Below are 22,346 nucleotides of genomic sequence, written 5' to 3' on the forward strand. Positions count from 1 at the left end.
CAGTAGCTGGATCCTGGGCAGGCCGTGCTGCCAAACTGCATAAATGTCTTCTGAGCCCAATAAGCCATGACTTGGATCTCAGTGGGCTTTGGAGCAGCCTCTTTACATGTGTTAATTCAGGGCAGCAATGCCTTTGCAAACCTCTGAGTGGGATTCTTTAAAAATGATTGTACACTACGAAGCTGGCCAGATGCTCTGAATTTTGTGATGAGGGTAAATATCCAGTATGAATTAAGGTGGACTAGTCAAACTACCTTTATATACTTGCCAAGCTTTCAAAAGTGAAAGGCCGCCACTGAGCCACAAGACCCTTACCATAAGCAGCATCATGCTACTGTGACTGTTATTTAAATAATTGCAGTGAGGGGTATCTCTTAATAATCATATTAGTAGTGCAGAGTTGCCTAATGACTTCACAGGCAAATAGATAATTAAGCCATTTAACACTGTAGAACTGAAAATTGTGTCCCCAGCGAACTTCCAAGTTGTCTGTCTCCTTAATGGACTGTGAAAGCCAAACTTGGGTCTGAATCACAATGTGAATTAGAAGGAACCATTGGAGAATATGGATTTAGATTTTGCAGCTTGAACCATTCTTCTGATTAGTCAGGTTATTCTGAGTTATCTACTTCGTAAACATGCATGTAGATGTTTACACCAGAACAACAAAATTTATCAAGTCTTGAACTACGAAGGGGCTTCTGTATATATAGTGTTTTTTATTTTCCCTCTTATGAGAGAATAATATGGAGTTCAGTTGGAAGATTCTGTGAGAGAGGGGACTCTAGTCCTACTTTTGGATTTATGGGCAGAAGATTTCTAATACTGCAGAATCTTTGGAGCACTTGTGTTAGGTGCATTTGTATTCAGAGATAGGGCAAAAGTTATGTTGTGAAACTGGCCCATTTCCTCACTGGAAGGAACAGGGAGAGGAACGTCTGCGTGTGTGACACTTAGAATGGGAAGAGGTGGAGACTTTAGTGAGGTCTCCAGTATTCCTTGGAACTTGAGTCATATATGATACTTCTTTTCTGTTGAAAATTTGAAGAATACAAACAGTTTAAGTCTCAGATGGCAAGATTTGCAGTAGTAGGGTTTTCATAAAGAAAACAAGAAGCCACAGATTTGGTCAGTAAATGCCATGTCATTGGAACACATATTATTTGATGTACACTTCTGTTCTAGTGTATGCATGCTGTAGGCTAAAACTAAGCATTTTGATAGAGAGCTCTAGCAGACCACAGTGTTTGTAAGATTAGAAGATGAGGTCATCAGGCCACAGGGTGTCTTCGGTTTCATCCTCTGAAAATAGGTGAACATATTAAAAAGCTTATGGGAGAGTTTTTATGAGTAAATTTGACTTCTATAACAAGACTCTTATTTCTTGTCACCTGTCTGTTTTTATTAGATTTTTCAGTTTTCAAATAACATTTAAAAAAAAAAAAAAAAAGAAAAGCCTCTGAAGAGGACCCTTGCCTGTAGCAGGAAGTATAAGCTCCCTGTTTCTCTCTTTCTCTCTCTCTCATTATATGCTGGCATGAACACTCTGACATTGCTAATTGCCTCCACATTACACTGGCTGAATTCCAACAGTAGTGGCATAAAAATTAATGAACAAGACCGAGCTCACACATAAGGAACATATGGTGCAATAGCGGTCAATTGCATTCGAGTTTAAAATGATGTCTTGAGAGAGTCATGATCAAAGCACTTTCACAAAATGGAAAGGGCCAGATTCTCCTTGCACTACATATCTATGGTGCCTCACTGTCCTCAGTGAGAGTGCAAATGTGAAGGAAGGAGATTCCCCAAGCTGTAAATAGAGAATGCCAGAAAAGCTGTTTTGTTTTCAAATGCAATAGGAATTTCCTCCACGTTCGTATTGTGAAAACTAGTATGAGTTAATCTTCTGCTGTGAAGCAAGGCTGGGGAAAAATGTTCTTAGAAATGGAGAGAATTCTTCAAAGATTTTATCACTGTCTCTGCTAACAGTGCCTTCACAGAGCAAGCTATGCAGTTTACAGAAAGGTGACACACAGTTATTTCCCATTATCCTAAAATGTGCAATTTAAAGTTAACACAAGTTACTTTTATCTGTGTATATGCTTCACGCAAAATCCAGATTTCAGAGCAATTAAGATAGTGTTAATACGAGGTACTCTCAAGATTCTTTCAAGTTGAAAGCTTGCTTAAGATTAATGTTAAAATTCAGTTTTTATTCTCTTGCCAAAGTACATGCTAGGTAACCTCTTGTTAACATTAATGGGAGTTAAATATTTGCACTCAGAGGAAAATAGACCCCAGATATGATACAAACTATGCTTATATTACATAATATAAATAAACATTGCTTGTTTAATAACTTTTACTGCCTTATTATGGAACAAAGTGTTACAATACTATTGCAAGGTCTTATATAAATTATTGATTTTTATTATGCTGCTGATTTCCTATCATGTTCTTTGTCTCTTGAGATTTGAACAGTAATTTTAACTTATATGGGACAAGTCCTACAACAGTTTAATGAATGGCCCAAATAAATCACTGTATCAGTACAGAGTTCATATGCATGGACAGGAGCTTTATATCACTGAGTGTGTGTTTCCTCAGCCAGAGGGGGTGCTTTGGTCTGTACCCCAGGTTAGAGCAGCCTGGGTTGGGTTTTGCCCAAGCTGAAATGTGGCTGCAGATGGCCCTGCTGGGTCATTACAGCCACTGGAAAGAGCTGGAATGCAGAAATGCTCAAGCCACGTCCCCAGTGTGCCTCCTGCTACTCTGCAGGAATTTCCTTGGGGCTAACTCACACTGGCTCCTGGCCATTTCTGCTTTAACTCCTAGCAGGATAAAGGAAAGTTAGGACAGCTTACTAGGGCACTGGGAATGAAGGGTAGACACTTCTTGACCTGTCTGGATATGAGTCTTATTTGCATTTGAATTTTTCTCAGCTACTTAAAGGAAGTGTTTCTCAAAGAATTACTGAACTATCCTTTAGGTAATCCTGAAGCAGTAATTGCTTCTCATTTGGATTTTCTGAGTATGATATAATAGTGATTTCAGTTGAGCTTTTATTTACTTATTTTAATGTTAAATAAAATAGTTGATTTTAAATTTTGGACATAGTTTGGGGTTTTGCTTAAGATGTGTTACAAATTATATTTTAAAGGAAAAATCATACAATAGCTGAGAGCTGAGTTCATTGCAATATAGTGGCTTCAGCATAACCCTTTCCATTTACAATGCAATTAGGTGCTATTCTTCTTCAATTAATGGGCCAAATGACACTCCCACTTATTATGATAAGCTTCCTGATAAAAATCTGAGATAACTCAGATTGATACTGAGACTTATGGAAATGCCCTGTTCTGCAGAGATGCAACTGGGAGAGGAAAGCACCAGCTGAGCTGCTGTTTCTGCTGCTCCTGCTGCTCTTACCACAAGCTGGTTTTGGCCCACCGTGTCTTGGTCTATATATGAGGAAGCAGCTTCTCTCTCAACTCTCCCTTTTCATAGAGGAAGGCAAAGGGCACCAGATGGCATGTGTTACAGAGCTTTTCCTTCCAGCACAGAACTTATTTCCAAGATGTAGAATTGTGAGGATTCCTTCAGTCATCCCCCCAGAGTCACAGGTTTGGTATCTCGCCAGTGCCATGTAATACACTTCCTGGCGTGCTGTAGGAGAGGTAAAATTAGTTCAGAACTTCACTTTACTGTTCGAGGGGTGTTTTGGTGGGGGTTTTTTTCCCCCTGTGTTTTTTGAACACGCCTGGAAAAGGATCAGTGTTTAAGATGCATTAACCGTTTCATTTCTGGTTTGGACATAGCCTCCCATCCTGGCTGTAGATTTGGGGAGTTGTCAAAATGTGTGAACACTGAGTCTTGTTGCATAATGCCACATGCAAGTATCACTAATGCTTTATTTTGTTTCCTTGGTATGGGCTAAAACATTGGGAGGGAATTGAAAGTGATATTGGAAAAAAATCCTTTGTCTGTGTAGCTTTTCTTACAAAAATTGTATGGAAAAATTTATTTTTTGGGAGTTGGGGCTTCCAGGTATGGTTCCAGGGTTGCTTTTGTAGACAGAAGAGAAAGAAAACAAGCTAGAAAATTCAAGTGAGTAATTATTGTAGGCTGTTGCCCTTGCTAAGGTTTTCAAGTGAATTTAAAGCCTTGTGGAAAAAATCCTCATGAAATAGTTATTACAGCCCACTGATTATTGTGTACTAGTAGATATTTCTCTGATCTGTAAATTTGGGTGCAGCTTAACAAGTTGAGCTTCAAAAGAAAGTTTATCTCAAGGGACTTCAGCAAAAAACTTCATTTAGCTATTGGGACATGACAGTTAAATTCTTTGACATTTGCTTGCTTTTTTTTGCTTTAGACAAAAATGTTTAGTTGCATTATGGCTATGAGTATTTGTTCAGTATTATCAGGGAAACTTCCTGGGACTTTTTTTTTATGTTTTTTTTGCTATCCCTCTTATACATCCCCTTGTCATGTTATGGTGTGCTGCACTGTTATCTCAGGAACAATGCACATCACACCATGTGCATGTAGTCGAGGGCATGTTTATATGAAAAAGGAGATTGTTTCTGTCTTGCTGTAATCCATGTTTGTACAACTCTTTCAATGTCTTTAATTGTTTTGAACTCTAAAATGAAATGACTTCTAGATAAAATGAGCTTTCAGCTCTCTCCTTTTGTGACAGATTCCAGAGCATCTCTACCTCAAGGCACGTTTGGTCACCATTTTGCCTTTGTGACCCTTCCTAACCTGTACCACTCAGCAGGCTAGCACTAATGTCAGTACTGTTTACTTGGGCAAGACTGATAGCATCCAGGTGGAGTTTCCAGTCCTCTTTTTTCTTTTTTTTTCTTTGTTTCTTCCCCCCCCCCCCCCCCTTTATGCAGCCATGGAATACATACCCAAACCAAAAAGTCAAGCAGCAGACTGTTTTGCAGATCTGTCAGGTTTTTACTTTACATTTACTACTTAACATTGTCATTTTCTTTTGCACAAACACAGGACAAAACCTCAAGTCAGGAAATGTCATGGTTTGACCGATCTCAGTCATCTTATACTGCTCTGAGGTGTACTAAGGATCTGGCTTGTAAATCTGAATTTTTCCCTTTGTTTGACCTTTTCTAAATGCAGTTTCTTTACACTTTGTGGTGATCTTGTAGTCTTCACTTCTCACTAAAATACTAACACCAGCACATCTTTATTTCATTGAGTTAATCACTTGTATGCTGGTTTAGTGATACCAGTTTACTCAAATGCCCTTTCCCTGCTTTTCTTTCATTATTTCATCTTGATGAACAAGGTTGTTCAAATTAGTATAAATCAGTCCACTTACAGCTTTTGACACTTATGATTTAAGTACTGAATTACTGTCCTTGACAGCTGAAAGTTGCACAGTTTCTCTCCCCTCTGAATTTAAGACTGGAATGTAATTCTTGGCAATTAATAATAGATCATTAGAAATACTCTGAAAGTATCCACAATTGATCTGTAAAAGCAGTGTGGCTGATCAGAATCCTACAGAGTGCTGCAGCAGCGCCTGTCAGGGAGAGAATATTTAACAGCGAGTGCTTGCCTGCCTCTGCTCCATCAGCTCCTCCAGCCTGTATAAAAGCAGGATAGGACAAGTCCCTGGTCGTGTCTTTGGGGACCAACCTTTGCAAAGAGCTTAAATACCATTAGTGTGGCAAACTGTGCCGGGTAGTTCTCATAGCCAAGTACAGGAAGTCCAGTATAACCCCAGTGCTCCGCTGAGGTTCCATTTCTTTAATGCACAGAGATCAGGAGCCTGCCACTGGAATGCAGCGTGAGGCTCCAGCCTTCGGCTCCAGTTGCAGAACTCACGATCTTACCTCATTTCCAGATAACAGCTAATGTGGGAGCTGTTTTCCAAACCTTTGACTGGAGCTCGGTGTTGGTACCTGTGTAGGTTCCAGGAGGAAATAAACAGCTGCAGCCCACTGAATTGTAGAGGGAGGTCGCTGGAGGAATTATTTGCCCATTCAAAAAAATACAGATTTTGTCAACAGTTACAAACCTCTAGAGATGAAGCTTTGTAAATATACTTTGCTTCCTCCCTTTGGTCTTGAAAGTCATTTCCTGACTGTAGGAGTGGTGTGCAGCACTCCTTCCTTCTGTGCTCACCTTTTAGTGCTGCAGCATCCTTGTAGCTATGCCACTGATGGTCTGTGCACTGATGACCTAATGCTGAGATGATAAAGCTAAACAATGTACCTCAAAAATAACAATTTCCTTTAAGTTTAAAGCTGGAGAACATCAAAATGTCATGACTTTGTTTCTGATTAGAATTGCAGAGCAATTTTACACGTAAGTCCTTCATTGTCTGTTCTGTATTAGCTTGGGGGTCTGTCTGTTCAGAAGTTGAAGTTCCCTGCAACAGGATAAAAAACCTGTTTATTGTGCCTATTTTCTTGTGAAAGTGAGTCACAGCTGCTTTTGTTATATTTATGATAGTTGATTGAAATATGGAGCAAGAGCTCATTTTTGAGAAGGTTCCTGGCATTTGTGGACTTGATATAAAATGCCTGTTCAAGAAAGCAGTCAAGATATTTAAAAGGCTCCAACTAAAATTTATTTACCACACAATATTAGTGTCCTGTTATAACTTACTGTACTTACTGCAAGAGCACAGTCACTGTTCTTGCTTTTATCACTGATAACATACTAGGAGCTAATTTTAAGTAGCTTTTAAAGGGAATTTAAGAAATCTGTAGTTTTATGAAATTACCTTGATTTAGTAATGTTTTCCTTAACATGTCTGGAGGCAAGAGAGAAGGGAGGGAGGAAAGATGATGCTTACTGAAGCTAATCTTCCTAGGCCCCATGTATCAACATTCTGTGGAGTACTGTGCAGAGCTGGCAGAATATCTGCATTAGGCTTCTGCTTTGAAACACCCACAGAAGGAGCCTCTCCCTCTGCCCTGAAGATAGAGGAAACCTGGACAGAATAAACTTTAGGAATATACTCTGCTGATCCTTACTAATTATCAGAAAAGTCAGAAGACTGTTGTCCTAAAAAAAGTTTATTCAAGTGTCATTCATTCAAATGTATGGTCTTCAAAACTTTACAAACAGGTAACTAATGGCACAGCAGCACAAGGCTGGCCCTGAAACAGCCCTGAGCAGAGCAGCCCAGGGTTCTTTCTCACTTCTGCAATAAGGCAGATCCTGCTGCACAGGCAGGGAGAGAGAGATGGTATCACCTACCCTGGAAGAAGGTTGGGAATATGGTCTAAAGTCAGCATTTAGTCCATTAGGCCAAATTCCCTGGAAAATTGTCTAATAAATGTATATAAGTCCAAAGGTATTTGAGCTTAAACCTTCATTAAAAAGTCGTACTTTTTTTAATGTAAAGAGCCATTTCAAAACCTTTGTTGTTGAATGCTACTGACTGAGTGCCCTTTTTACATGTAGGGTTGATTTTGTTTCTGCAAAACTTACGTGGTTACTTGCAATGCTCAAATGGACACTTGCTCAAAAGATAAGAAATGTCTGGCTGCATATCTACTTCAGAAATTAAAAAAAATAAAACTACACCAATAAAATGGTCTTGCATCATGCCTAAGGTCATTAGCATCTGGCTTTGGGAAGCTGCCAAAGGGAATGAATTTCAAAGGCTGAGACTATTAGTTGAAAGCCTGCCAGTCCCAGGAGATCTTACCTCAGTCTTAGAACAAGAGCTTCCTGGCAGATCTTAATAGCTGTGACAGTACTTTCAGTGCGAGGATATCACTTATGATTGAGTCTAGAACTGCACAGGCCTTGGAAGAAACTTTTGCAGCAGTGAATGGCTCCAGGAAGCCCCCAAACCCAGGGAACGGCCGGTGCGCAGGTGTTGCCTGCTCACATCGGTTCTCTGTGCTCGGGGGGAAAACAGATGCTTTTCTGCACCTGCTCTACTTTCAGCCCAGCTCAGAGGAATGCACTGCATTAATCTTGCACAGAGGTGACCAAGGCAAGGTGAATCGGCAGGGTCTCTTCCCCAGCCATGAACAGGCAGCTCTGGACGAGCACTGCTGTATATAAACCTGCAAGCCAAGAACAGTCAGTGCATGTGCATAGCAGGCACTGCTCCTGCTCAGTCCTCCAAATACTCCTCCAGCCAAAAACCCCAACCTCTTCTGGCTAATCTGAAATGAGTCACAGTCAGATGGTTTCATAAAGTCCCCTGTCTTTGTCAGGCACCAAGAAATGGATCAGTGGCTGCACATCCTGTGCCTGTTAATGTGGCACTGCAGATCAACATAGGTGCCCATCCCTTCCAGCAGCTTTACAGACACAGCAGGGAGGTCAGAGGAATGCAGGCTTTTCTGGGGTACAAACAGCTGCCCAGGGGTGTGCTTTGGAGCACATCCATTCATTTTAAAATGGGAGTGTGTGTATGTGTGTTTTAGCACATAGATAAAACCAAGAAGAACTTTGGCTGAGAGGCAAGTGAACTTCCAAAAAAAACCAAAAAAACCCCAACAAACCTAGTAAATAAATCAAGCAAACCTGCAAGTCAAATACATCACAAGTGTAATTCCTTTTCTTCAGTGCTTTGTGCCCCTTTTCCAATGTACTTTCGTAGTCAATTATTGTCTCCAGACATTAAAAACCTGGTGTCCTCACCATATTACTGGTGGAAGTGATGAAAGTATTTTGATGATAGTAAAATGAGTGAGCATAAGCACAAAGGTATTTAATGGTTCACCAAAATCTGCTTTGTTTCACTTTCAAGTTCATTCTCCTGTTGTTCTCACCTGCTCTTAATAGATCACTGATAATCCAGGTGTAATTGAAAGAAGTGCCTAAAATTACTTGTATGGCTCTGTAAGTGAACAAAGAAACACATGACGTTTGTTCCAATAGTATAGTGGTGTTGCTGTCCATAAAGATATGAAGAATATCTTTTTCTAATATAAACCGTCCTTATTTCACAGAGAACCTGTGGCCCATCACTCTTCTACATGAGATCATTGCACAGCAGAATGAATTTTGCAAAACATAGTGCAGATAATTTTAAAATGGGGTGGATTACTGTCTTGCTTTAACCTCAGTAATGATGACTGGTCTCAGTTCAGCTCCCATATGGCTTCAGTTTAGTTCTCACTTGGGAAGGTGTACACTTTGCCTGAACTGCCATCTTTTTTTCCGTTCTTTTTTCTTTTCTTCCCTGATAAATGAAATCATATTCAGCAGAATCAAGGAAAGAAGCATTTGAGTGAGCTGTGAAAAAAGAGCATGTTTTTTTCAAGTTGGTCTCTCCAGAGCTAGATTTGGGTGGTAGATGGGACAGGGTAGGAAAGTGTGCCCAGCTAATCACTGTCTGTAGGCCCCCCAAATGTCTATTTGATGCCTTTCCTCAATAGCAAAAATAAGACATAGTTTAAATATCTGCTTGTGCTGTCGTAGGACCTGTGATTTTGTTATCTGAGGAACCAGATAATTTTTTGCAAGAAGTAGAGAAAACCTTTCTCTCATATGTTTGGGATTTGTTCGTTTGGTTTTTAACTGTAGGTTCAGTGGCATCCTTTGTGCAATTTCATCTGTAAAGTGAAAATTTAAAAGGGACACGCAAGTCACTTAAGTATTTAAAAAACATTAACAATCCTTTCATGCTTAAATTTAAAGAAACCATCTGAATCTGAAATAAAATATTTTTGACATGGACTAAGCAGTTTGATCCAAGAGGTGCTCAAGTAGTTTTTTTCCACTTTGTAATTGGAAAATAACTTGTCAATATTTTTACTGTCAACATTAAGTGAAAATCAAGTTCATTGTTTTTAAAAATTTAATTATTGTAATTTTTTTTAGAAAAATCTGAAATATTTCTAGAGAAGTTAAAAGGAGATCAGTGCAAATGTCCCTCCTGCTAGGCAGCTCTGACTGCTTGGTGCCAGGTCCTGGCTTTGGTAATTGGGTGTGTTGTTGCCTAAGGCAGCACAGCGGGATGCTGGGCCTGGTGTCCCCTCTGCACTCCCTGCCTGTGTGATTGAGTGATACTTGTGCTTCCTGGTAAAGAACTGTTTCATTTCAGAGGGGAGGAGCGAATGCTCTTTTCTATGGATGTCTGGTTTTTCCCAAGATTACTGTTACTTTTTACACTTCTTTGTCAGCCACATTTCAAAGTTAGCTGAGTGTTCAGATCTTGATGTGGAAAGTCTTGGCCAGTGGGTGATTTCCAGTCCTGGAGAGGGTTGTAAGTCACCTGAGATTTGCAAACTGCAGGTCTTTGGTAAACGCTCGATATTTCAGACTGCATTTATTTACTAGAGAGACAATACCTGAGGTATGTGCTCTACTCCTGGTCACAACTGTTGTTTACTTGTGCACATTGTGCCAGTTTTTGTAATTGTGACTGGAGAAAGTGCGATGCAACACTTTAATTGGTACATAAAACAAGCAGCGTGTTCCACTGCTAATGGCTGGGCTGTGTTGGGCAGTTCCTAATTAGACTAAAGAAGCTCCAAATACTGGCATTGTCACAAACTGGCTTTCCAGCAACTTATTTACATCATAAAACCTGTGTATGAAAGTAGCTTGCACCCCTCCTTCCCTGTAAACACACGTTCCACGTTCTGTGAGGCAGATGCTGCACAATGAATGTCATCTAGGTAATGTAGTTTGGAGTATGGAGAAAGCATCTTGATAAACAGAATGCACAATTTCTATGGCTAGAAATGAGGGTTTAGAGCTTTCTAAAGAAGCCTTTTTTTTTTTTTTAATAGATGTATTGCAAAGGCTCTGCTGTTTCTCTTTCCTGGCCAATATAATACAATGGTTCAGCACAAAGACATCTTTTTTGAAGTCTATGGAGAAAGAGTTTGTAAAGGCTGGGATTGTACCTGTACTCTACTGGTTTTATAAACAGCATTTGCCACTCAGTTGCTAAAATGGAGATCAGGAGAAAGTGCTATTCCTGGGAGGAGGATAAAGCCACAGAACTGACTAAATGACAGGCTGTCTCTGTCGCAGGTTTATTATATAATTTTGTTTAAAACACAAATTTACCAGTTCGTCAAAGGGAGATGAGGCTTACAGTGAGGGTTGTGATGTTTTATTGGTGTTTTTATAATAAAATGCATTGAGGTTACTTGAAAAGAATGGGCTCAGAAGTATATGGAATTTATTACAAATCTGGTATAAATTGCATTTCTTGGAACTAAACTGATTCATACCAATGAGGATTTGAATATATTCAGAGTACAAAATGGCATTTTTTAGTAGTCCTTCTTTATAGTAAAGATAATTAAAGATCACACTAGGTGTTTAATTTCTATTTAAAATTGCAACAGTTTTTTAACAAAGATTATGTTGACAATATCATGGCCTCATTTTAGCATGAGTGATTCAAAAGAAAATAGCACTAAATATTCATGTTGAATTTAGCATTTCTTCCCTATTCAGGTTTTTGTCTTATCAGTCTAGAGTTTTAGTGCTCCTTTACTCAAAAGTCACAGAGGCTGGTTGCCAGCCGCATCTCCTGTTTGCAGAAGAGAGAGTTCAAAAAGAATATTCTCTTAATAATCTGTTGGACAAGGAGCTTATGGTAGAGCCATCCCAGGTGAAGAGTTTAACACAGAAAAATTTATGACAAGCCAGGGGCTTTGGAGCAAAGCATGTGGCTGGACTAATAAAAGTGTCTCGCAGTTACTGCTACAGGGCTTGGTCCTGCTTCCCTTCAAGCAAGGGACACAAGTCACATTGGCTATGCAAAGGCAGGATAAAGTCTTTCAGCTTGTAGAGACCCTCAGCAGGAGGGGACACCTGTCCTAGCCAGTGAAAAAGGCATCAAAAGTAATCCTGAGCTGCCATTAACCCCATGCTGCTCCAGCACCGGTCTGCTGCAGTATCGCCACCTCTACATCCCACAGGGCACTGACCATTCAGCTCTTCTCTCTAGGAGCCTCAGGCTCCTTCTTACCACCACTGCATGGCTTACTTTAACATTAGGACAACATAAAAGAGAAAAGGAGGTTTGTGAAAAGTCACACAAGCCGTGTGTGTGTGTGTTTAGTATACCTGAAGGCTCATTACTTCCTTGTGGTAATCCTGCCAGGCCTCCTTCTTCAATCACTTCTGTGTCAGTCTGGCAGTCAGCTTCCTGCAGATATTATGCCCCAGACCACTGCTCCATAAGAGACCTCTGTTTTACACCTGCCACCCTTCTTATAATTGTATGATTTCACACCTTGTTCTAGCCCTGGCACTCCTCCAAGGAGTTCCCAAACGTCCACTAAAAAGTGGTTGGTCTTGAAGCACTTTTCTTCTTTTCCACTTTTCATGCTATGCATACTTCCCTATTATTTTAAACCACGATATTAACAGAGGGAAACCCCTGGTAACCAGTCCAGGGCTTCAAAGTTATTAACAGGGCAGCTCTGGCTTCACCCTAAACTAGGCTTGTGCTGGTTCAAGTGCATTTCAAGATGCATCCATGCTAAAACTTTAAGAACTCAGTAGGCAACACAATACTTAATTCACAGCAACTTTGTGTTTCTTGAATTGCTTCTACCTGTTGCAACATTCAAACATTCCCACAAGTTATTTACTTCCCAAAGTTGCTGGCTGTCTAGATAAGCATCCCAGCCACTCTAACCAAGTCTAGTGTCCAGATCACCCAGAGAGATACAGGTTGAACTGACAAGGGTTTAGCTCCAGTCTGAAGGCATTTAAGCTGATAATTTTCAGTATAAATGTCTGTTGTTAATGTTGCCTAAAAAATACCAGGTAGAGGAGGAATTCTGCTTTTTCTATGTAAGCAGTCTCCTGTCAGAAAGCTGAGTGAGACAGGGATTGGCAGGAGGAGGAAAGGGGCTGGAAAGCCTGTAAGCAGAGAAGAGCTCTGTGCTGGAAGGCTGCTCTGTATCCTGGGTTCAGAGGAAGGCAAAGCGGTGAGGGGATGAGAGGAGGGGAAGTGCAGAGGCTGCCTGGGCAATGGGGCAAGGCAGAGTCGGAAAATAAATGAGGGCTCACGGCAGATGCCGATTCCTCAGCCAGCTTTTCTTGGCAATGAATAAAAAGGTTAAAGCAAGGAAAAGTTATATTTATTTATATATGTGTGTGTATGTAGATGTATATGTATGTATGTATTTTATTTTTAAAAGGTTTCTCCTATTTCCAGGTTTTAAATTATTTCAGACGTTGCCTCTATTGGAGGTGCCACAATAACTCAAAGCTTCACAGAGACAAATCTATTATTGCTTATATCACAGGAATGCCCAGAGGCCTCTTGTAGGGACAAAGCCCCATTGTGTCAGATGTTATGGAAACATCATGTATATCTTTGATTCATAGTGGATTTTGAATCACCCTTAATAGTTCAATATTTTTTTCCCCATCAGTAAATTTCAGTTTTCAAGCTTTGAAAGGGGCTTTGAAAGGGCTTTTCTAGGTTCAGGCAAAAATTTCTACAGATCACTATAGCCACCTCTGCATACAATTTCTATATACTACCATTGACAAATACCAACAGTAGACAATAAAAGTAGATGTAAGTGATTCTGGGAATGTATCAGAGTGGTAGATTCAAACATTAACTGTAAAAAGAGTAGGAAAACCAGACATGTATTTAGACATCCTATGACCAAAAATGAAGGAGAGAGAAATGTATTGAAAACACTAAAGGATCTTTTGGAAAAATTCAGTGTAATATTTTCAGTAAAGTATTGTCAGTTGTATTTTTTTTCCAAGAACTGTAGGATCTGTCCTAGCTGCTGATAAACTGCTTTTTTGGATATGATAGTGTAACAGACACAAGGCTGACTCTGCAGTGTAAAGTTGTCCTTTTGAGCATGCCAATAGTGGGATAGTTGTTTGCACCATTTAACAGCAAACTCTGTAAATAATCTTTGGAGGCCACTGAGGCTATTAATTTATTTTAACAAGTGCTTCTGTGAAGTCCTGGCTTTGTCCACAAATGGTAATTTTATTAATTATCTGAATGCATCAACTTTGAATTGTTTCAGCATAATAAAATAGCATCTACTATGCACAAATGCTGGAAGACATTTAGACCATGACTGTATAAAGTGATGCTTTGTGTTGTTTAGACTGGTGTTAGCCAGAATTTTGTTAGCACCGCTCACATCATCAAGGTATATCCAAAACTACAGCCAACTACCCAGGCAGCTTTCACTGCAAGTTTCTCACATATTATTCTTCTTCACTCCATTTCTAAAGTCTTATCTCCCTTGTCCATAGCCAAAAGCTACTAACTTGGAACAAAGTTCAATCAAGGCCCAAACATAATGAAGAAGGAGAAATCACAAAAGATGGAGTTAATGGCTGCGGCTACCGCTGTGGATCCTTTTGCCACAGGCTCTGAAAGTCTGGAAAATTAATCAAAGTTCAATCAAGGGTGTATGATATTGCGGCTGCCGCAGCAGCACTGCCTGGTGTCACCTGGGAGCTGTCCATTAAAACCAGCTCCCTGCAAACCATCCTGCTATCGATGTGCTATCCCGGTCGGAGGGGGTAGTCAGATGCTACTCCAGGACATTGCTATGCCTTCTGCTTTCACTCCCGGGTAAAGTTCGAGTTCAACACGTGTTTTAGACATAGAAAGAACAGGCACATGTCCAGAGTAAGTTAGTAAAAGAGGTGGTTTTAAAGCAACCTACTAAGTGGAGGATGGGTGAGCCTTTCAAGGAAGTTTTCTTGGAATGTCACTGTAAAATAGGAACTGAAATTTCTTCCCAGTCAATTAGAAGAGGATGTTGGTGAGAAAAGATAACTGAGAGTAAAAGTTCTACTTAAAGCATAAAGCTTCAGCAGGGTGGGAGAGCTGGTAAATATGTCTCTAACAGGCATCGATTGTCTAGGAGTAACAGCACTTGAAGTATGGTTGTTAGACTCAACCATGTGGTCAGAAATTTGTAGCTTATGAGCTTGGAGAAGAATCTTCAGCAGATACACTCTAATAATTTTTTTACAATAATTCTTCATCCAAAAATTCATTTAAAAATACAGAATGTTTGCCGTTTATTTTATTGCCTGGGAAAAGGTGTCCTGTAACCTGTTTGATGTTTATGATTAAAACTTGGCAACAGTTGTAGGCAGGGAAAATTCATCTTTCATTTTATCAGTCTGCCACTGAGACATGTCCTAGTCATCTCTCTAATACTCTAACACTCCCATGAAACAAAGCAAAATTGCCACCACTGGTATTACTGCAATGTTACTCATCAGTTATTATATGCTATAGCTTAAACGGTTGAAAAACCACTACCAGGTATTAAAGAACAAGAAGGACAGAAAAAAAAAGAGCAGAAAAGAAACCCCAAACCCACAATGAAAAGGAAGGAAAATGCTGGAGGCTGTGAAAATAAATACAAAGCTCCACAGAGTAGGTGAAAGGTCTCCTGTATTGGTAGGACTCGGTCATCTTTGGGGAAAAAAAAAAAACGAGCATTTACTGTTTCAGGTGTCACATTGCCAACTCTGCTTTACCCATGTGAATATGAGTGGCTACCAGTTTTATGGCAGGCATTTTATTCTGAGTTTGACACACCTCTGGCCTGATGTCACACCCTTTGGCCCGAGGGCACAATCGTGGTTCCTCTTATGACAACACCAGGTCTCTGGAATTCTGTCTCAGCCCTTTCAATCAGATAGCATAAACATGTCTGTCTCCCCATTGTATTTCTGCCTGCTTCATCAGTATATCTTAACTGAAATTACTGGTACTCTTTTGATAAACCATTAGTGTTAGGAAGGGGGTTGAATTTTTCTGTTAATTACTAAATCTTGGTGACAGGCAGAATCTGCTTGTTAAAACTTGTGTTGTAATTTGAGGATTAAATGCTGCACCTCTGAGAAACATCAGTATCAAAACTGATTTGCTCTAAGAGACTTAAGGTTGTTAGGAGCTGCAGTCTGACAAAGTAGATTCCTTAATAATAGAGTTACCAATTAAATGTTTTAAACTCCTCACAGGACTTGCAAGATTAGAGGGCAGTCAGTAGAATTGTGCAGGAAGGGAAATGTGTAGCCAATACAGCTCTTACCTTAATCCCTGACAGTGAAAGACTTCGACTCCCATTATTGTTTGGTTATTAGATAATACTTGAAAATCGCATTTCACTTGATAGTGACTTTCTCATCTATCCCAAAGGTTTACAGGTTCTTATTCTTTGCTAGCACTTTTGTATAAGCCCACCCTAAACTAGACTGACCACGCAAAGAAAGATGGGCAGAGCTGCCAAGAACCCTTGTGGGTGTTGTCCTCACTGCAGCATTCCCATCTCACCCAGCCAGCCAGAGATATTGCTCTAAAGAGTATCTCAGACATATGACACTCATATATAAAAAATGATGCTGTTCTTTCCCATCCATTTAGACAGAAGCTGCATGCTTCACTGCAGTTAAAATATTTAGGAAGGCAGAGAACAGAACCAGTAATTAAGACAGTTTTCTATCTCATAGCCCAGGGTGACGAGGAGGGAGCAAAAAGAGTCCTTTAGTGCATGTCTAAAACTTGATTCAGGCAAGTCGCTTTAAATATGCTTTTTTTTGGGTACCACTGTGTTGGGATTCTTACTTTTGTAGCAACTATTCCCATCTTAATATTCACTGCATATATCTATATATGTATAAAATATTTCTACTTCTGTATTTTTAAATATATTTTTAGGGGTTACACAACTTCAATTTTGGTACTTCTTTGGCCTCTTTGCAAGTGTTAGTTACAAATACAGATTTGGGTTGTGAAGCCCTGTTCTTGAATTTTAAATTTTGCTTTACAAAACATTTTAAAGATGATAATGTCACTATGTAAGCTCTTTATAATTTCTTTTCTTGTAATCTTTGGTTGTACATGTTGAAATGTAAGTATAGAAAGCTACTAAGCAAAAGGGTGAAAGGTGTAATGTTTAACATTTTAAATGGGTAAAAAGACAGAACAAATAATAGGAGCAACCAGTGAGTTCCCAAATGGCTGAGATTTTACCTGAATGCTCCAGGCTCTCCATTGGGGCAGATGGTGTTTATTGAAAAGCTGGGGGAGAGTGGAGAAAGTACAGAAGCAACACTGCTGGCAGAGGAGATACAGACTTTAGACGTGTTAAGGCTCTGAATTGTAAAATTCTCCAAAAGGATCTTATAAACTTAATTAGAAATTTTTTGTAAGTGCCGTCAAACCCTGGAATGAAACTGTAAGCATTTAACAGAAAGGCCCAGTTACCACAAAACTGGTGAACTCACCATTGTGGCTTATGGGAGCAATGGATTAACTCTCCTGCTTTCATTAGGAGGGAGAAAATGCTGTATTTGTTTGTCATCAAGTGTATGCTAAAAGTTGTGTTTCTTTTGCTCAGCGCAGAACAGCACTGAAGGGAGCAAACTGAGTGGAATAGAGTAATACCTGAAGTACATGAATGATGTCAACAAGTTAAGGGGAGCAGCGTTTCCTTCTGGTGATCCTGAGATATCTTCAACAAGATTTGCACAAAGAATGGAGAATCCAAACACACAATTATAGAAATCGTCAGAAGCAGGGGAAGGCTTTGGTAGGAGACTACTTCCAGTAGCAAAGAGATTAATAGGATATGACGTGAACAATTGTACTGATTAGCTCAGAGAAGTCGAATCAAGTATCTTGGTTTATTCTGTTTCACATTTTAAAGTAACGTCCTTAACACCAGTACACTGAAAAGCTTTTGCTGTGTGATGCACAACTACACCATGTTGTAAAATGTGGTACCATTCATGCTAAGAAAAAGTGTTGAAAAAGGATGTAACCTAAAAAACCCAAACTTTATTAGATGGCAAAGTGTTATAGAATCAAATTTTTCAGAGACAAATACTTTGTGGCATAAAGCAACCATTAATAAATGTTAAAAAGAAACTTACTGTTTGGGCAGGTCTTTTCATAATGGTTAATGGCAGAGTTTCTCCATCCCAATGGCTCTCAGTGGAGAGGCAGAGTTTCACAGGGATGGGTCAGTGGTGCTGGTGTTGGTGATGTGTCTCTGGGTTTGCCATACACACTACTTTAAATATTAGCATTTTGTAATGGTCAGTGCTCACTTCACTACTATTGTGAGCTACAGAAGAAAAGTAATGCATTGAACAGTTAGATGAAAATTAGTGCTGAAGCAAAGGTGCAAATGCAGACAGTATTCAATGAACTTATTTTTGTTGGGTTCGATTTGTCCAGTTGCACTAAATGGGATGTAAACAGCAAAATAGGGATAAATACTTGAACTCTGGTTAAACTGTTAGTGGAAAACAGTTTTGGACACTTTATACCTCAGTGTTATCTGCTTGGCCACCTTACAAAATCGACCTACCTGGAAATACTGAACAAGAGATTTGGGGTTCTCTGTTGCTTAGATGAGAACTGGAGTGCCTTACCTATTCTTCCACAGATCTTAGGAAGCCTTCTCAAGTACTTCATGCCTTTAGCAGGCCTATTTGTAGTTCGGCTAGTGCTCAAAACCTATGCTGCAGCACACTAAGTTTAAATCTATTTTCATCTTCATGTGCGCAGATTTGTTAAATTTTAAAAAACTTCAAACTTGCAAGTTGTTTGAAACCCACAACTGTTTCTATGCCTTGCTGACAGGGCATCAGTTCTCCTCATTGTCAAGGTCTATTTCCTCCTTCCCCTCCTACCTCCCTGAAATCTTGTGTGCCTTCAGTCCTGGACAGCAATTCCTACTCTAGTTGGCTTTTCTCCCTGAAAGGTGACCCAGTGCCCAACAGTCTGAGCACAGGGCTGACCGTTGCTTCACGTGTCTTCTGAGAAGTGAAACCTTTAATCCACACATCTCTCCAAGGCAATAAGCGAGCAGAGCATTAATTTAGTGCTAAGATCTTTGCCAGCACTGATTTAAGTAAGAGGGGACATAGTGTATTCTGTGTTTGGAACGCAGGCCAAGCAGGCAGGACACAGAGGTTAACGCCGTTGTGCGGCTGGGTCTGGTAGAAACAGTGTGAAGCAGTAGAGTGTGGTTGGGAAATTTAGGATTTACATACCCATTTGCCTGGAGAACACAGAGCAAAGACCAAACCTATTCCCAACATTTTAGTCAATGCTTGATTAGTTTCTTGATATTCTTTTTAGAATGCTTTTTTTGGAATCAAACACCAAAATTCAGGTCACAAATGAATTGTAAAAGTAAGGAGAAGTCTTTTTCTGTGGATTGTATTGCACTTTGTGCTATATCCTTCAGTTTCCATTGCAGTGATTCACTATAATTAATTCCCATTTTTAAAATATCCTAGATAATAAAATCAGTTAAGAGCAGCAGCTTTTTGTTTACAGTCAGTTCCATGTGTTGGAGCTCTTCTCAAAACTATGGACATTGTGTTTTACATCTCTCTCCATTTGTGCTGCTCTGTTTCTTTCCACAAGACACTGGTTTGCCATTAGGTTTTGGTGCTTGAAGAAGAGTTATACAAGTCACCCTCTAGTTTCCATTTTGGTCATTCTTCGAGAGACATCTTGGTAAGTGCCCTGTACAAGCAGGCTTGAACCTGCAGTTACTGAAAACACTGTTAATATGCCACTATTTCTTTAGAAAATGACCTGTAGGTACAAACTGTGCCTTGCACATCACATTATGGTAGAGATCTTTGGGTTTTGCTAAAAGGTGCACAGATAGTAAAAATCTGAAAAATTGCTAATCAGAAATAGTGAATAGTTTCAAAAGAACAAGGCATGAATATGTTCCCATTAAATATTCATTGAAAAAGCTTGAATAATGAAAACAATGCTTGAAATAAAAGACTCTTAGTAGATAATTAATTAACAAAAAAGTAAATTGGTCTTAAATTGTTTGCTATGGATAGTTAGCCTATTTAATAAGAATTATCATCTTCCAGGCAAATGGCAGCTAGCTAGTAAATAGGTTTTTCCTGGGAACTGGCTAGAGGGGAGAGCAGCTCTCCACACATCTAAGTTTTAGTCACTTATCATTTTGTAGTCAATTCAGAGCTTCTGGCAGTTTATGTAATCTTAAGACACTCTTCCCACCTTTGTTGCAGAATTCTCAATCAGGTTGAGCCCTTTTTACTTACATCGCTGCTTATTTCATTAAGAAGGAAATATGATTTTAGTAACAAGGTGTGCCTTTGGCTTTGAGTTATCATCTTGAGAGAGCAGCTAGATTTTGTCCTCATCACAGAACAGATGCTTTTAAAACACTGCTGTTAAGATTTACCTCAGATAAGATGATGTTGGCCGTGACTTCTCAGACAGTTTTCCCCTCAGTTTACAAGGCCAGTGATAATCTCTGTCTTGGGTTCCCAAGAGGGAAGTGCCTGAGGCACCTTGCAGGGACCAGAGGTGGTACTGGAGCCTCCATGCAGTGCTCTGTTGGGTAAGGACCAAGTCACCACTGGTGGTTGACTCTTCTCACACCTCAGTGTTTTTTTGCCAGAGGTATCTGGCAGACCATTCTATGAAACTAAATCCTCCTCTCTGTACCTCCATGTTGGTCAATAGCTTAGCGGAAGAAATAAGGTACAGGGTGGAGAAACCTAGGGATTTAGGCAAGCATACAGTTCATGATAGAACCAGATTCTGGTGTCACATTGGCTTTATCCTGGTTCCAATTACTGCCATAGACTTAATATTAACTGTACTCCAGCACATGGCTATATGTAAATTAGGTTCTCCTTAAGGGTTGTGCATTTATCTAGCAAATAGTAAATAGGATTAGTAAAAGACGACTAATAAACCAACAATAATAATATGTTAGCTGTCTTCTCCCTACAGCCATCTTATTTCCTGCTGCCTTTCCTATGGGATTACGGTATTCATCTGGTCAAACGTTGTCCTGGTATGTTCTTACAAGGATTCCCTCTGAGTTCAGTGCAACTTGCTCATGTTTGTCTGTGGTACAGTACAGTGTATTCCTGAGTTAGGAGAGTGCAAAGAAATGTTCTACAGGAGTTAAAAGTAGAGAGCGGGGAGAAGTGTTTTGTCCTGGGGTGTTGTTTTGGTTTTTTAAATAGGTGAGAAAGGACTATGACAAAAATCCTGCTCTAACTCATGAATGCAACCCAACACCTGAATAACTGAAACCAGATTTTGGCCCAATTACTAGAAAGTAATTCTTCTCCTGTCTTTATGACCTGTACTTCTGTTAATAGGAAGCTTCAACTTCATAAAAAGAAATAAAATTCAGCCCTAACTCAGAAGTAAGTTGATAAGGGGAAATGTTTTAACTTTAAAAAATGCACACCCCACTCAGTGAACCTTTGAGACCTGCAAATGTTTAAAAAGAAAAAAAAAAAACTGCAGCAGCTGCAATTTGAAAAACAACACTCCGACGCTAAAAATAAGTAATTTTACTTGTAAGAACCTCACAGCTTATTTGCAGATAGTTGTACACTCGGCGAAGAAAAAAAAACAACCCTGTAATAGGCCTTAGGTCAGCTGCATTGATTTAATGCATTACTTAGGCTGCCAGAGCAGAGGTAGAATCTCCTCGCACTGCATTAGGAGCGCCTCAAGCCTCCGTGACTCCTTTTGATCAGATCTCTGTGAAAGATGAGTGTCATGCCCTCTTCAAGCCAGCTGTGAGGGGACTGCCCTGCGACTGGAGGCGCGCGCTGGAGCACAGCACTCCGGGGCAGCGAGGTGAGAGCTGGCTGCAGAGGTGAGAGGCAGACACAACTTCGTACTGTAGGTCTGGAGAACACCAAGGGGGAGGATCTTATTTCACTCCCCTGTGCACAGCCTGAGCATACATCAGACCTTGAGGTGCTCAGAGTCAGACAAGAGTAAAGAGGCGTGTGATGGTTCTGCCTTAGTACTTGTACAGGCAGGAATGTTTCCAGTACTTCTTTGTACAACTCACTGAGGGAATGGGAAACTGTTTTATAGCTCTGGAAACATAAGCACAGTAAGAATGTCTGAGGTAAGGAAAGTTCTTTGCAGTTCTATATGAATGTGTGTTTTTACTGTGCAACTTTTACTTGTGGCTATGCACTGTGGAGATATAAAAAATCTTGCAATGGTGTTGTTTTGGGTAATGAACAATGGAGATGAGAGCTGTAGGGAGCTGTAGTCTCCATTTCTTAATTATAAAAAGATACTAGGAAAGTAGAAAACTAGTTTCTGTAAAAAATCCAGGTTTTCTTTCTGCCGTGAACTGTAAACAACTGTATGACTTTTCTGTTCTACAGTAAGTAATGCAGAATTGCAGGCTGATTATAATAAGCAGAGCCATCACTTGTGTAATTGTTTTCCAATTGAAGTAGTAGCATCTAAATCATAAATACTTGACAATGTTTAATTGTACAAGTCCTCAATATACATTAATAGCAATAAAATCTGTGATTTGTGACTCAGATGTGTTCTGAGTCAAGTGCTT

At 39.8% G+C, this 22,346-nt stretch overlaps 1 protein-coding gene across 2 annotated transcripts in view; it reads left to right on the top strand.

The window, feature by feature from the left end:
- BNC1 (basonuclin 1) overlaps positions 1-22,346 on the top strand; it is a 73,558-nt gene that overhangs the window by 32,309 nt on the left and 18,903 nt on the right. Inside the window, exon 1 of one of the 2 annotated variants that reach the window (XM_027715792.2) lies at positions 21,746-21,890. The exons of the other annotated variant lie outside the window; for it this stretch is intronic. Within the exon in view, the coding sequence (XP_027571593.1) occupies positions 21,882-21,890 (9 nt within the window). The 5' untranslated portion in view covers positions 21,746-21,881. Of the gene's footprint in view, positions 1-21,745; positions 21,891-22,346 lie in introns of those variants that run through there. 2 annotated transcript variants of the gene reach the window in all.

Source organism: Pipra filicauda, unplaced genomic scaffold (genome assembly GCF_003945595.2).
Source record: "Pipra filicauda isolate LSUMZ 115617 unplaced genomic scaffold, ASM394559v2 scaffold7_size6619720_pilon, whole genome shotgun sequence".
NCBI lineage: Eukaryota > Metazoa > Chordata > Aves > Passeriformes > Pipridae > Pipra > Pipra filicauda.